This window comes from Montipora foliosa, chromosome 13 (genome assembly GCF_036669935.1).
Source record: "Montipora foliosa isolate CH-2021 chromosome 13, ASM3666993v2, whole genome shotgun sequence".
Taxonomy (NCBI): Eukaryota; Metazoa; Cnidaria; class Anthozoa; order Scleractinia; family Acroporidae; genus Montipora; species Montipora foliosa.
In genome coordinates, this window is record NC_090881.1 from 24,519,904 (window position 1) to 24,532,403 (window position 12,500).

General features: G+C 38.8%; 2 protein-coding genes across 2 annotated transcripts in view; one reads left to right on the forward strand and one right to left on the reverse strand.

Moving 5' to 3' along the window:
• Positions 1 to 2,121: 2,121 nt before the first annotated feature.
• LOC137983272 (F-box only protein 3-like) lies at positions 2,122 to 6,357 on the reverse strand. Its single transcript, XM_068830468.1, has 3 exons — positions 5,792 to 6,357; positions 3,789 to 4,351; positions 2,122 to 3,292 (listed from the first exon to the last, which is right to left on the reverse strand). The coding sequence occupies exons 1-3, from the start codon at positions 6,243 to 6,245 to the stop codon at positions 3,005 to 3,007; spliced, it is 1,305 nt and encodes a 434-aa protein (XP_068686569.1). The 5' UTR covers positions 6,246 to 6,357; the 3' UTR covers positions 2,122 to 3,004.
• A 92-nt stretch (positions 6,358 to 6,449) lies between these two features.
• Positions 6,450 to 12,500, forward strand: part of LOC137983271 (uncharacterized) — an 8,937-nt gene continuing 2,886 nt past the window's right edge. Inside the window, exons 1-7 of the mRNA XM_068830467.1 lie at positions 6,450 to 6,599; positions 7,852 to 8,777; positions 9,330 to 9,595; positions 10,673 to 10,823; positions 11,084 to 11,180; positions 11,506 to 11,815; positions 11,919 to 12,221. Coding sequence (XP_068686568.1) covers positions 7,879 to 8,777; positions 9,330 to 9,595; positions 10,673 to 10,823; positions 11,084 to 11,180; positions 11,506 to 11,815; positions 11,919 to 12,221 — 2,026 coding nt within the window. The 5' untranslated portion in view covers positions 6,450 to 6,599; positions 7,852 to 7,878. The remainder of the gene's footprint in view (positions 6,600 to 7,851; positions 8,778 to 9,329; positions 9,596 to 10,672; positions 10,824 to 11,083; positions 11,181 to 11,505; positions 11,816 to 11,918; positions 12,222 to 12,500) is intronic.

The following is a 12,500-nucleotide window of genomic DNA, read 5'->3' on the forward strand; positions in this document are numbered from 1 at the left end:
ATTCTAAAAATAGATCGTACATGGTCTTAAATTTTCCAGATAAGTGCGAGGATCACTTTTCCTTTTCGTCTGAAGAGTTTTCTGCTTGTAAAATGTATTGAATTCACAAAATGAGGGGTGGTCCACGGGGATGGTCCATGAACCGGGTCCATGAAGGGGTCCATGGATCAGGTCCACAGAGGTGGTCCATCGACCTGGGGTCCATGTTTTGTATACACGTCCTATATTACAGACGACAAACTTAGCCGTTACTTTACGGCTAAATAAGGGGCCTTGTATGTTACAGACGACAAACTTAGCCGTTCATTTACGGCTAACTAAAGGGCTTTGTATATTACAAACGACAAACTTAGCCGTTAATTTACGGCTAACTAAAGGGCCTGGTATATTATAGACGACAAACTTAGACGTTAATTTACGGCTAAATAAGGTGCCTTGGCGGTACCGTGAATTTGTAGATAGTTCTTTCCGTAGTGATGTGTAGTAACGCCTGGTGACGAGTAGTGACTGCTAGTAACGTGTAATAACGGGTAGTGATGTGTAGTAACGTCTAGTGACGAGTAGTGACTGCTAGTAACGTGTAGTAAGGGCTGGTGATGTGTAGTAACGTCTAGTGACGAGTAGTGACTGCTAGTAACGTGTAATAACGGGTTGTGATGTACAGTAACGTCTAGTGACCAGCAGTGACTGCTAGTGACGTGTAGTAAGGGCTGGTGATGTGTAGTAACGTCTGGTGACGAGTAGTGACTGCTAGTAACGTGTAATAACGGGTTGTGATGTGCGGTAACGTCTAGTGACGAGTAAGGTAAAGGTAAAGTCTGCTTACGAGCCTAGAAGGCCCGCGCTTATCTCCGGTTTCTGTAGCATGAAGCGACTAGGAGTATTTCTACTCCCCCCTGGATGGGATGCCAGTCCATCGCAGGGTTACCCCCAGCATTAAATTCGCTGGTACCCATTTATACACCTGGGTAGAGAGAGGCACCGTGGGAGTAAAGTCTCTTGCCCAAGAACACAACACAATGTCCCCGACCAGGCCCCGAACCCGGACCACTCGATCCGGAGTCGAGCACTAACCATGAGGCCACCGCGCCTCCCCTAGTGACGAGTAGTGACTGCTATTGAGTAACGTGTAGTAACGGCTGGTGATGTGTAGTAACGTTTAGTGACGAGTAGTGACTGCTAGTAACGTGTTATAACGGCTAGTGATCGTGGCAGTAACATCTAGTGACCAGCAGTGACTGCTAGTAACGTGTATTAAGGGCTGGTGATGTGTAGTAACGTCTAGTGACTGCTAGTAACGTGCAATAACGGGTAGTGATGTGTAGTAACGTCTAGTGACGAGTAGTAACTGCAAGTAAAGTGTAATAACGGGTAGTGATGTGGAGTAACGTCTAGTGACGAGTAGTGACTGCTAGTAACGTGTAATAACGGGTTGTGATGTGGAGTAACGTAGATCCACGTACAGTAATGTCTAACAACGTTGGATAACACCTAGTGATTGGAAGTAACGTTAAGCTACTATTAATCGTGTAACACTATATAAACTTATCTGGTGTTGATGTATAGTTTTGGTGACGTTGAGTATTGTATTGCGTACACGGAATTATTAAAAACTGGATCATTGGATAATGCAATTCGAGAGTTTTGATTGGCTAAGCCATCATGGGTTATAAGCCATTATACCATGATCTACAAACACGGCAAGCATATGCGTGATTTTTTGGGCCTTTTTATTTTTATTGTAGTCTAGTTTTCTATATTTTGGGGGCGTTTTTAATAAAACAATTATTCCACTCGCGCTTGTTGGATATGAGGTGATTATAGCCAACTCAGCGCTACGCACCTCGTTGGCTATCTATCATCTCATATCCAACGCGCGCTCATAGAATAATTGTTAATTATAACCGTTAATCTCACTCCCAGGAAGGGTTAAGAATAAAAAGAGCAGTTCCAAAAAATACACCCAAAAGGAAGCATTTTTTACCCGACATGGAACCAAATCTGAATTGATTTATAAAAAAATTTAAATTTTTAAGAGACTCTGGTAACGATCACAGCAGCATGCCACACTGAAAAAACTTTGGAGATTCTGGTTAAGTATTTCATATGGGAATGCATGGGTAGATGGTCAGGACATGTTAATATTCATCTTCAGCAGACATATGCAAATCAACAGAACCATGCTAATGCACAGACTCTATTTGTCTTTTACTTTAGAAAATGCTTAAGTGTAAGTAATTCCCAAAGCTATTGAATGCAAGGCTTAGTCTAGTTGTTGATATTACAGTATTTTTTGTGACAGGTGAATTGGTGAAGTAGAGATCTTAAGCAGACTGATGATGACAAAAAGAATGTCATTTGAAAGTATAACTTCACAATAATTATCACGACTCTTGCAATTATTTGAAGTTGCTCAGGTTGCAACTTGAGTAGGTACAGATTTGGAAGTTGCTCAGGATGCAACTTGAGTACTGTAGGTACAGCTGTACTTAGTATATGATCATTGTAAAGAGAACTTGGGTAATTCATCGTAGGGTGCTCATGTCCTACAAATAACCTCAAACTTGAATGTTTCACGTTGTCGGAAAGAGAATGGCAAAGAAGTCAACAAAAATGTCAAATGCTTTTTCAGATCATGTTAAGCTAGTTTTGCTCTTTTTGCAACCCCCCCCCCCCCCCCCTCCTCCCCACTATCGCTAAAGCTGTCTAGTAGTAGTAATTCGGAAATCAAGAGACCATCAATTGACCATCTACTTGAACTTATTGACTGAATTACACATAACAATGAATAAATCTTATAAGCTGGTAAGGTTAGTGTTTTTGTTGTGTCAATAGCAACCATTCTTTAACAAAATGATGTGATAACAAATTTGACACACCAAATATAGTCTGATGAGATCTGTGTTTACTGTCAAGAACTTTTCTGATGGCTCCGTTTAGAGAGAGAGACCCGTTCCCTATCATCCGAAGCAGAACTGGTGCTATCTCCTTCATACTTGCCCTCTCACACATTCTCGAGCCTTTTCTCTGCTAACACAAATGGAAGACTATTGAAATTTAAGGAAGGAATCTTGACATTAAAGGTTCCAGTCTTGTTGAGATATCGGAAAACGTAATGGCCTTCCATTTGCCCTGTGGGCGTCCTGAATGTTGTACAGCTGATATACTGATGGAGAGCTCCTGGGTACATGGTAGGAAATTCACCAACCACACCATCACCGTGGACCTCCTCTTTGATTCCATTAGCATCAGTTATGTACCAGTGTCGAGTTGTCAACTGGCATTTGTTCATCTGAAAGGAGAATAATCAACTTTAAATTTATTGATTTTATGTAAGGGCTGTACCTGAGGATTGACACCAGAAATTAAAGTACTTTAAATTTAAACATGCTCCACTTCATACAAGGAAGCATGGCTGGAAAGGAGGGTGTACGTAGGAACAGTGGTGAGTCAGAAAAAAAGTACTGGCTTCCTCCAATGTACCCTGGGGTTTGATTTCCAGTCTTGTCTTAATGATTGTGTGGCTTTAGTCTCTTTTCTACTCTAATCAGATAAATTTTTCTCTGAACTCGTACTTGTCTAATGCTTTCCTCTCTAACAAGTAAACAGACATTTGATTTCACCTGCTTTTATTAATTTTGATTTGATTTGATTTTTTATATCCTCCCCACCAAGTTGAGTTATTGCGCTAGTCTAAATGAAGCTTGAGACTTATCTAAATACTATCATAATGTTACAATTATGAGGGGAAACAAAGAAGTCCTCTTTACTTATGTAGTGGCACTCACCATTGATACCTCAGGATCCATTGATATTGATATGCGATAAGTGAAGAAGAACAAGGGTGGTTTTACACTGCTAAGTTCTGGAAGAAAGGCAGTGGTTGTGACAATTGTGATACCTTTGGTTGTAGCCTTGTCTGAAAATGAAAATGTGTAAATTTCATTGTCAATAACAGGGTAACAGTTATTCGACAACTTTTCAGCGAATGCACAAAGCCAGCTGGCAAAATTTGTCCCACTCAGGAAGTGATGCATTCTCATTGACGATACTTCAAAATTGTCAACGCTGCGATCTGGACTTGGCCAAAAGATTTCCCCACGATTGTGGCCTTCTTCGTTTGTCAAAGCCATGAATTGTCCATTTCCTGTATGCACGCAAAAAGAGACTGGAATGCAATTGCGAAGTCCATCTCGACGCTGTAGTCCACTCAAAGCCACACTGAGCTCCAGAAGGCATTCACTTTGGTAGTGGTTTGAAATTGCCATTGAACCAATAAGGCCAGGGCTGACAAGGCGTTGCCCGTTTCGGATACGAAGTGAGCATCTAAGATCATTTGGAAGCTGCAAACCTGTAGCATTAAATTACAAAAACTGAGTTTCTTTTGAATCAGAATGAATGTGACCTGGATTTGATATCTGGCTCACCATCAAATGTGGGCTTCAACCTCTCTCACTGAAAACTCACCTGGATTCTAGGTTCACTTTCATTTCATGTGATTTGATTTAATTATGCTCAGCTAAATCGGTTCGACCCTTATAAAATGGATTACTGCAGTTATATTGCTACATATCAGTGGAGTGTGAAACACCGAAACTTGCTATTAATGAAAGTTTGATAGTTGTAGTTACACAGTCACGGCATAAATTATACAAGCCCAGTGGTCAGGGTATGTCTGATTTGCATGGGGCATGGACCTGATTTATCCTTGATGGCCTTGGATTCAAATGAGCTGTGCAGCGATATGGTATTGCTGATGTCAGTTCTTGAATCACTACAACTTTTTGTTTCACAATTATTATTTGACTTAAATAATAAGCTCAAATAGAGCGAGTTTCAATTGACCGTCGTAAAACCAAAACCAAAGTAATTACTTTGGCCAATCAAAAAGGTCGGAGACAATCCAGTAAACCAATCAAAACTCGAAGTAATTACACGTAGCCGACACAAAGCGTGGGAAAATGTGCATGCATGAGCCACAATTGGTTTTGGTTTCACTTCTGATTGGGTGAAAAAATGGCCTGAGAACTTTGAACCAATCACTGGGTGAAGTAAATGCAAAACCAAAGCAATTCGCTAATTACTTTCGACACTCAATTGAAAACCGCTCTAATAATATGAATTGCATTATTGCTTGAGCTCTTGTCTTCATTATTCGTCTATCAGCAGATTAGTATAGGCAAGTTACAGTGTGCCTGTTTACCACCACCCTTTTTGTCATTCAAATGTGCAGACCACCAGAAAATGGATGGTGTCAATGATATCTTTGCTATATTTAGCCCAATTTGCAACAAACAAGTGTTGTCACTGGGCTCATTTTCGGGGCCACATTAACTCAGGGCTCCCGTAAAAAAAACATAATTGTTAACAACCTACACGTACAACAAAACCGGTGGGTCTAATCTGCAGGTCGCTGGTCGCAGGTTGCAGGTCATTGTTTCACCAATACAGAAAGTATCCTAAACATTCATAAAAGCTAACCTTAGGCCTAAAAACTTTTGTTTAGGCCTAATTAGGCCAAAGGTTAGCTGTTAAGAATGTTTAGGATACTTTCAGTATTGATGAAACAATGACCTGCGACCTGCGACCTATGACCTGCGACCTGCAGATTAGACCCGCCGCAACAAAACAGTAGTGTTTGAGACTATGGCAAACTTTAGCTTAACTGCTGAATACCCTCCATTTCCATAAGGCTAAATCTTTCATGCCAGTACTCCAGGGATAAGCCTCTTGCTACAATCTTGCTGTAAGGTGAACTGGTCCCCTTCACCTTCACAACTTGCCAACGTACCGTTTAATTTGTTGACTTCTGTCTCGGCCAGTTCCTCCTCAGTCAACCCTTCGTTCAAGGAAGCATGGATTGCAGGGCAGTGAAGCCTAATAAACTCTTCAATCACAGCCCAAGCTCGTTTTATGGAGGCGTAGCAAGATTCGTATCGACCCCATTCCGTTTGCCACTGTGAAAATAGCTGCTTCCAAGTTGTGCCTGGAGGACATTCATCAACCAGCCAAATATCTTCGCACCACTTTTTCCATGAAGGGAGACTCGAGGCAACCTGACTAAACCTAGAGCAAACCTGACTACACTTTGCAACGTCTTCTTTGCCTAAAAAGGAGAAGATTTTAGACAAAGGAACGACAGGAAGAGACTGTAAATAATTACAACTCTCCGCCATCTTTAGTGGCCACGAACAGTATTGGACCCATGAATGTGAATGAGTAGACCTCAGGGGAGGGGACGGCATATCGTAAAGTTTATCTCCATAAATATTTTGCTCCTTCAAATTATTATCTTAAGAACCAAACCTGAAATTCAAGTTGAAAGCGTAACAGTATTGCATTTTTAAGGTGTATATTGCAGAAAGATAACTATATCTTTGGAGCAAATCACAAAGTGTCACTATTACCAACCGTAGTACCCGTCTCCTGTAAGTACAGATCTAAGTAGCTGTGTAACCTCTTCACGTACTCTACCATTTCACTGCTGCGTCTCTTGCGTGTTTTCTTTCGAAGTTTCTCGCTTCGTCGCTTCTTAACACCGTAGATGTCTCCAATGATTAGCTTTCAGGACTATTCACCGTGAATTCTATCAATAACAGGTATTTATTCGGAATAATTTAATCCGTCCTGTTAATAATTAATAGACTAAATGATCATTGTTTTCAATCAAAATCAAGGGGCCTTTTCGGAAAAATAGTCTTTTCTTCATCAAATAAGCTTATATTTGAAGTTTTCCGCTCAAACTCATTACAGTCGAATTACACATTCTTCGCTCAGTGCAAAAAAAAAAAAAAAACCAACAACAAAAATCGCAAACGTTTTCCCGGAAGTAGGTCATGTGAAAGTTCTTTAGTCGCTCTAAAGTAGGCTAAGTTATATAAAATTTTTGAGATAACGATTGAATGATTTGATAGATTAAATTGTTGAACTATAACTGCTGATATTGAATTAGAAATGTCATAAATATATGGAATTTCCTTTTGGGATAGTTCAATTTATCAGGTTGAAAGTGTATGAACTTATGTTAATATCACCTGTGTTCCTTTTAATTTGCATGTGCTGTACTTTATGGCACCCCCCTTTAAAGTGCCTATCACTTCAACACAGTTTTCCACTTTATTTACTCTCAGAAATCATCCCAATTACATCGTGTTATAATTTTTAAAACCTTTTGAATGAAATGTCACTTTTTTTTATTGGCTTTGAAAGATGGGAAAAGTGGTCGAGTGTACACTATTTATGAGTCAATGAGTTAGTGTAGTTAACCAGACCATAAAATGAAAGCTAAAATTTCAGAGAGTGCTTAGGCCTAATCACTGAAACGAGGGCTTAGGCTTAATCAATAAATTATTGCTATATTGACTGTGAGTCTCATTGACTCATGACTCGTGACTCATTGACTTATTGATTTATTGATTCATAAAACATGGGACCTCAAAGTGGTCAATTACTTTGATCAATAACCGAGCAATGAAGGGGAATGGGTTTGATGCTGGGCTGAAGTCACAAACTGCTTTGCATTGAAAAAGTTCTTTGAAAACAGCAATGGAAATTACTTTGTGACGTCAATCCGGTATTGAACTCATCCCCCTACATTGCTTGGTTATTGGTATGACCACTTTTCGTGTCTTTCAAAGGCCCTAAAAAGTGAAATTTCAGTCAAAAGGGTCTAAAACAACATGATGTATTTGGGATGATTGGAAATGTGATTTGAGGCGATTATACAGTGTAGTGTTTTCAAGTTCTCTACATGCTTATCATACACAAATGATTAATTTTGTAGGATTTTGAACTCTCTTTACCAAAGAAGATTTACTGTGCGTGTGTTTATATTAATATTTTATTTTTTAGGTTCAAACCAACATAGTTTTTAAAATCATGGCATTGAGTAACATTTATAAGCCAGAGGCAAACAAGTTTTCACATCTTCAAAGTGATGATGATGATGATTCTGAAGAACTTGATGATGAAATATATGACAGCTATGCCAAAGGACTTCACAGCCCAGCAAGGAAAGCTCAAAAGCCATTGATGCCTCCAAACAGAGTCACCAAAATCAGAAGGGTTCACTCAAAGCCTTGGTGTACCACTCGAGCTTGTTTTGTATTTTTTGTGTGGCTTGCGTTCTTTACTATTTGTGTCTCGGGCCTTGTACTTCTCATTTTACATGTTGTTGAGTCAGGGAATTCCAAAACAGATTCTTCGTCATCTCACTTTGTTAAGAAAGTTCTTCTTGGTAAGAAAGAGTCCTTTAGGGATGAAAGAGAGATTTCATCATGTGATGAAATTTCTTTTACTAAGGTTTGGCATGCTGCATTTCCGAAGCTCATGACAGAAACTGCTGTGAGACTAAATGATGTGAACCAAGATGGTGTTGATGATCTTATGATTGGTTTTTCGACTGGTGTAGATGGCTACAATGCACCAAAAATCTCATGTGATTTGTACTTTGATGGGACTTATCCATGCTACGGTGGCCTTTTGGCCCTCGATGGCAAGACTGGTCAGGAGATTTGGCGACATTATACCATGCATGAAATATATGGAGTGAACTGCAATGGTGATTTAGATACAGATGGAGTACGGGATTGTTTGATATCTGGTAGAGCTGGCGTTTTTCAAGCCATTAATGGTAAGACAGGTAACAAAATTTGGGATTTTGGACCTCAAGAATCAAGAGATACAAATATGAATTTGTATACAGCACAGTTTATTAGAGACTTGAATAGCGATGGAGTGATGGAAGTTTTAGTTACACATGGTGGTGATCCATTGGCGTAAGTTAACTAATAAAACTCATTAATAATTCATGATTGAAAACAAAATGTATGTTTTATGTATCAATATAGATCTGTATATCTGATATGGATTTCTCTTCATTTACGTAAACACCTCCTGTCAATTTTCCCTCTCAAAATGTCTTGAATCACCAAAAATACCTACAGTAGTGTACTTTAACACTTAAATGCTGATGTTTAATAAGTCATGTACAATATTCTTGTCAGATCTGTATCACATTTAAAAACTCTTGGCTTTGCCTTGAGTTTGTAAACTGCTTGAATTGTCGCTTGTTAAAGTGAAATGACCTTCAACTTTCATGAATTTTTGTTCCTATTAGTGGTCTCTGTATGACAAAATTATACATATTCTGTAAAATTCACTATAATTAGTAGGAGATCTGTTGTGATATTGATCAGTGACTCACTGTGAGTTGTAGGCAAGACTTTGTAAATCCCAATACTCTCTTTACTAGTGTCTCTATGGCTTGATATAGACACATTTTGGTTCTAATTTTTTTGGGTATTTATCAAAAATTTCGTTATTTTCAGTGAACCTAACAGCCCTCGGCGTCTTATTGGACGTATTTTAATATTCTGTGGGAAAACTGGTGAGGTCCTAAGATGGGCAAAGACTCCAGATGAACGGGAAACCTACTTCTCACCAGTAATATACACCAAGAAGGATGGTGTTGAGCTTGTACTGTATGGAACTGGAGGGGAGACACATCCTGGAGCATTGTGGGTTGTACCATTGCTTGATCTGTTTCATGGTCTGATTGAAAACTCTAAGCTAATTTACAAGGATCACTATAAAGGTACAAAATAAAGTTAGTAGATAATGAATTAAAGTGTTAAACTTAAAGTATTTAAAATGCAGGGATGGCGCAGTGGTGAGGGCACTCACCTCCCAGCAATGTGGCCCGGGTTCGATTCCCAGATCCGGCGTCATTAGTGGGTTGAGTTTGTTGGTTCTCTACTCTGCACCAAAAGGTTTTCTCTGGGTACTCCGGTTTCCCCTCTCCTCAAAAACCAAAATTTGACTTGCTTTGTGTTAATTGTTCATTTTAGTTTACAGTGTCCCCAATTAGTGCTCCAGCGCTAGAATGACTAGAGATTTAAATAAAGTTCCTTTCCTTTCGTTTCCTTTCCTTTCCACAACCCTAGTGAAACACACCACAACTGAAGCCTTACTCTGTTTTTATCTTTAACTGTTTTGAAAATTAAATAAAATATTAATGTTGTTAGCGAGTGGGAAGAAAGGTAGACAGTGTAACATACAGTAGTCTGAGAGACCATATATTATAACCTTTTTAAATTAATGAACACGGTTTTAAAAAACTGCTGTGCCTGAAGTTTTGTTATTTTCTATGTACATGTGAACTGAAAATCAACATGACATTATGTTGCAGTGGTTTTTGGTTGCCCCTCCACCGGGCCTCTCTTCTTTCTTCCTCTGCTAATGCAGTGTGTCTGATGCTTTGAAGACATTGCATTGGGCCTTGTGGCTGTGTTGCTGGAATTGCCAGCTTTCAGAGTGTTACTGTCCGAAAGCCAGTAAGAGGGTACCCTGAAAAATTTCCATAATTTTTACATGTAGCTTGATGTGCTTTACATTTTTAAATAGGACCTGTAGTGATAGCAGATTTTCAAAAACTGATTTATTATAATAGTGGATAAATATGTTATTACTATTATTATTATTATTATTGTTGTTGTTGTTGTTGTTATTATTATTATTATTATTATTATTATTATTATTAGAGAGAGAAGAAGAAGGAGCAGGCTGCAGCAGTGGAGTAGTTATTGTTACAGTAGTACACTGTAGTGTTGTCATTGATAAATTAAATGTTAATAACCATCTACATGACTTGTACTATTGACTCTTGTTTTAGGAGTTATGAATCCTCCCATACTTGTAGATATAAATGGAGACAGCACTGTCGACATCGTCATGGCAATGTTTAACACCACAGTTGCTGCTTTTGATGGTGAAACTTATGAAAGAGTGTGGGATTTTGTCTTCCCAGAAAGTGAATCTTACTCGTAAGTTATTGTTCATTGCTGTTTTTGCAAATTTATTTGTACTTCTTGTTAAGTACTGTTCTATCTTATTCATGAAATCCTTGGCTATTCCACATTAACCCATTCCATTTTATTTCATGTTCCCATTTTTTCTCAAGATCCTTTGTACCACCTATTTCCATTCTGTTCTATTTTATTTTTTTCAGTTCCATTTTGTTCCCTTCCTTCCTATTCTGTGCCAATTCATACTTGATTATTGTAATTCCATACATTTTTCACAGAATACCAGCTGCTGGCTTCTTTAATGAAGACAATGTTCCTGACTTTCTTGTCAGGTACAACACAGGAAGAGGATTTCCAGTGTATTTCTATGCAAATGTAAGACATTTGTGTATTCTTATTCACTTGCATTGTAAAAAGAAAGAGCGTATGTTAAGGTACTAAGCACCAAGGTGAAAAGGCCTCCAGATGATCCCTGAAAAATCCTCAAATATAGGATAATTATTATCCACGGCAGACAGTGTAACTTGTATTTCACTAAGGATGGTACATGTACAGGTGTATCTAAAAACATTATTAAATCTGACCAATTCCTGAAAGGATTTGTTTTAAATATATACATTTCTTTTATTCGACGTATCTCATTTACGCCAATCCACTTAAGTTTTCATTAAGCTTTGTTAAACATTGGTGTTTATTGCAGGTAACAGTCCTTGATGGTAAAACAGGAGAGCCTTTGGTCAGGCCTTTTTTCAGGTCGTCTTCAATGGCTAACACATCACCCTTAACAGTCAGCATGGAGGGACTTGGAAATGACTTGTTCATATACTGGGTATCAGACTGCATGGGCCATGAAGGAGAGGGCGGAAAATTTGACTTTGTTGAAGGTACAAATGTCCATGAACAGAGTCGTGCTGATACTTGTAGGCTCAGGTACAACACCAAGAGCTTCAGCAAGCTGTGTGCAATGAACAAGAACTTGGGCTTCCCTGGACAGGAAATCTATTATTCAGGTGAGAGCATTAAGATCTGGACTTCTTGCCTTCCACAGGAATGTATCTTGTAAAATTCTGTGACCAATGAAAGGGATTTAGACAGTTCAAACATTTGTTTCAGAGGACTTTTATGACATTGAACATGAAGGAGAATCAGTGGACAAGAAAGATAGCAGTCAAAACTCCAGTGCAAAATCACAATTTAAGCGTCATGTTGGCGCACCAGATCATGGAGGATACCAGAGGCTGATGGCTACAGGAAGTATAGTGACGTCACTTGGAGAAGAGAATAACACAGGACCGGCAGATTCTATTGACATTGTGTTCACTACTTACTGGCAGTACCCAGCCAAAGTCAGGATTATATTACCCGAGGATAAAGCTTGCATTGAGAAGTACAGGAAACTTCATTCAGGGGAACCAGGTGAACTTAGATGAAATTTGATGCTTCATTCAAGAGTTGAGCAATGGTCTTGAAGTGTAAAGGGCAACGAAAACAATGTTTACAAACTGGGAATTAAGTGATACTGTAGATACATGTACAATATGCATGTCAGTGTTGTACATGTATGATTCATTGATTTATTAGGAGATGTCTTAAAATTATTGATTGTTAGCAGTTCATGTAACTTTACTGGCTATTGTTTTTTTGCAATACAAGGTATTTCAACTAGGCCCCAGTTGCTCGAGGGGTAGATAGTGC

Excerpts from the sequence above, each read along its gene's own strand:
- LOC137983272 (XM_068830468.1), bottom strand. The coding sequence starts at position 6,245 with ATGCCGTCCCCTCCCCTGAGGTCTACTCATTCACATTCATGGGTCCAA. Across the intron at positions 4,352-5,791 it reads AGAAGTCAACAAATTAAACG|GTTTGCAGCTTCCAAATGAT; the intron begins GTACGTTGGCAA and ends TTAATGCTACAG. Across the intron at positions 3,293-3,788 it reads TGGATCCTGAGGTATCAATG|ATGAACAAATGCCAGTTGAC; the intron begins GTGAGTGCCACT and ends TTCTCCTTTCAG.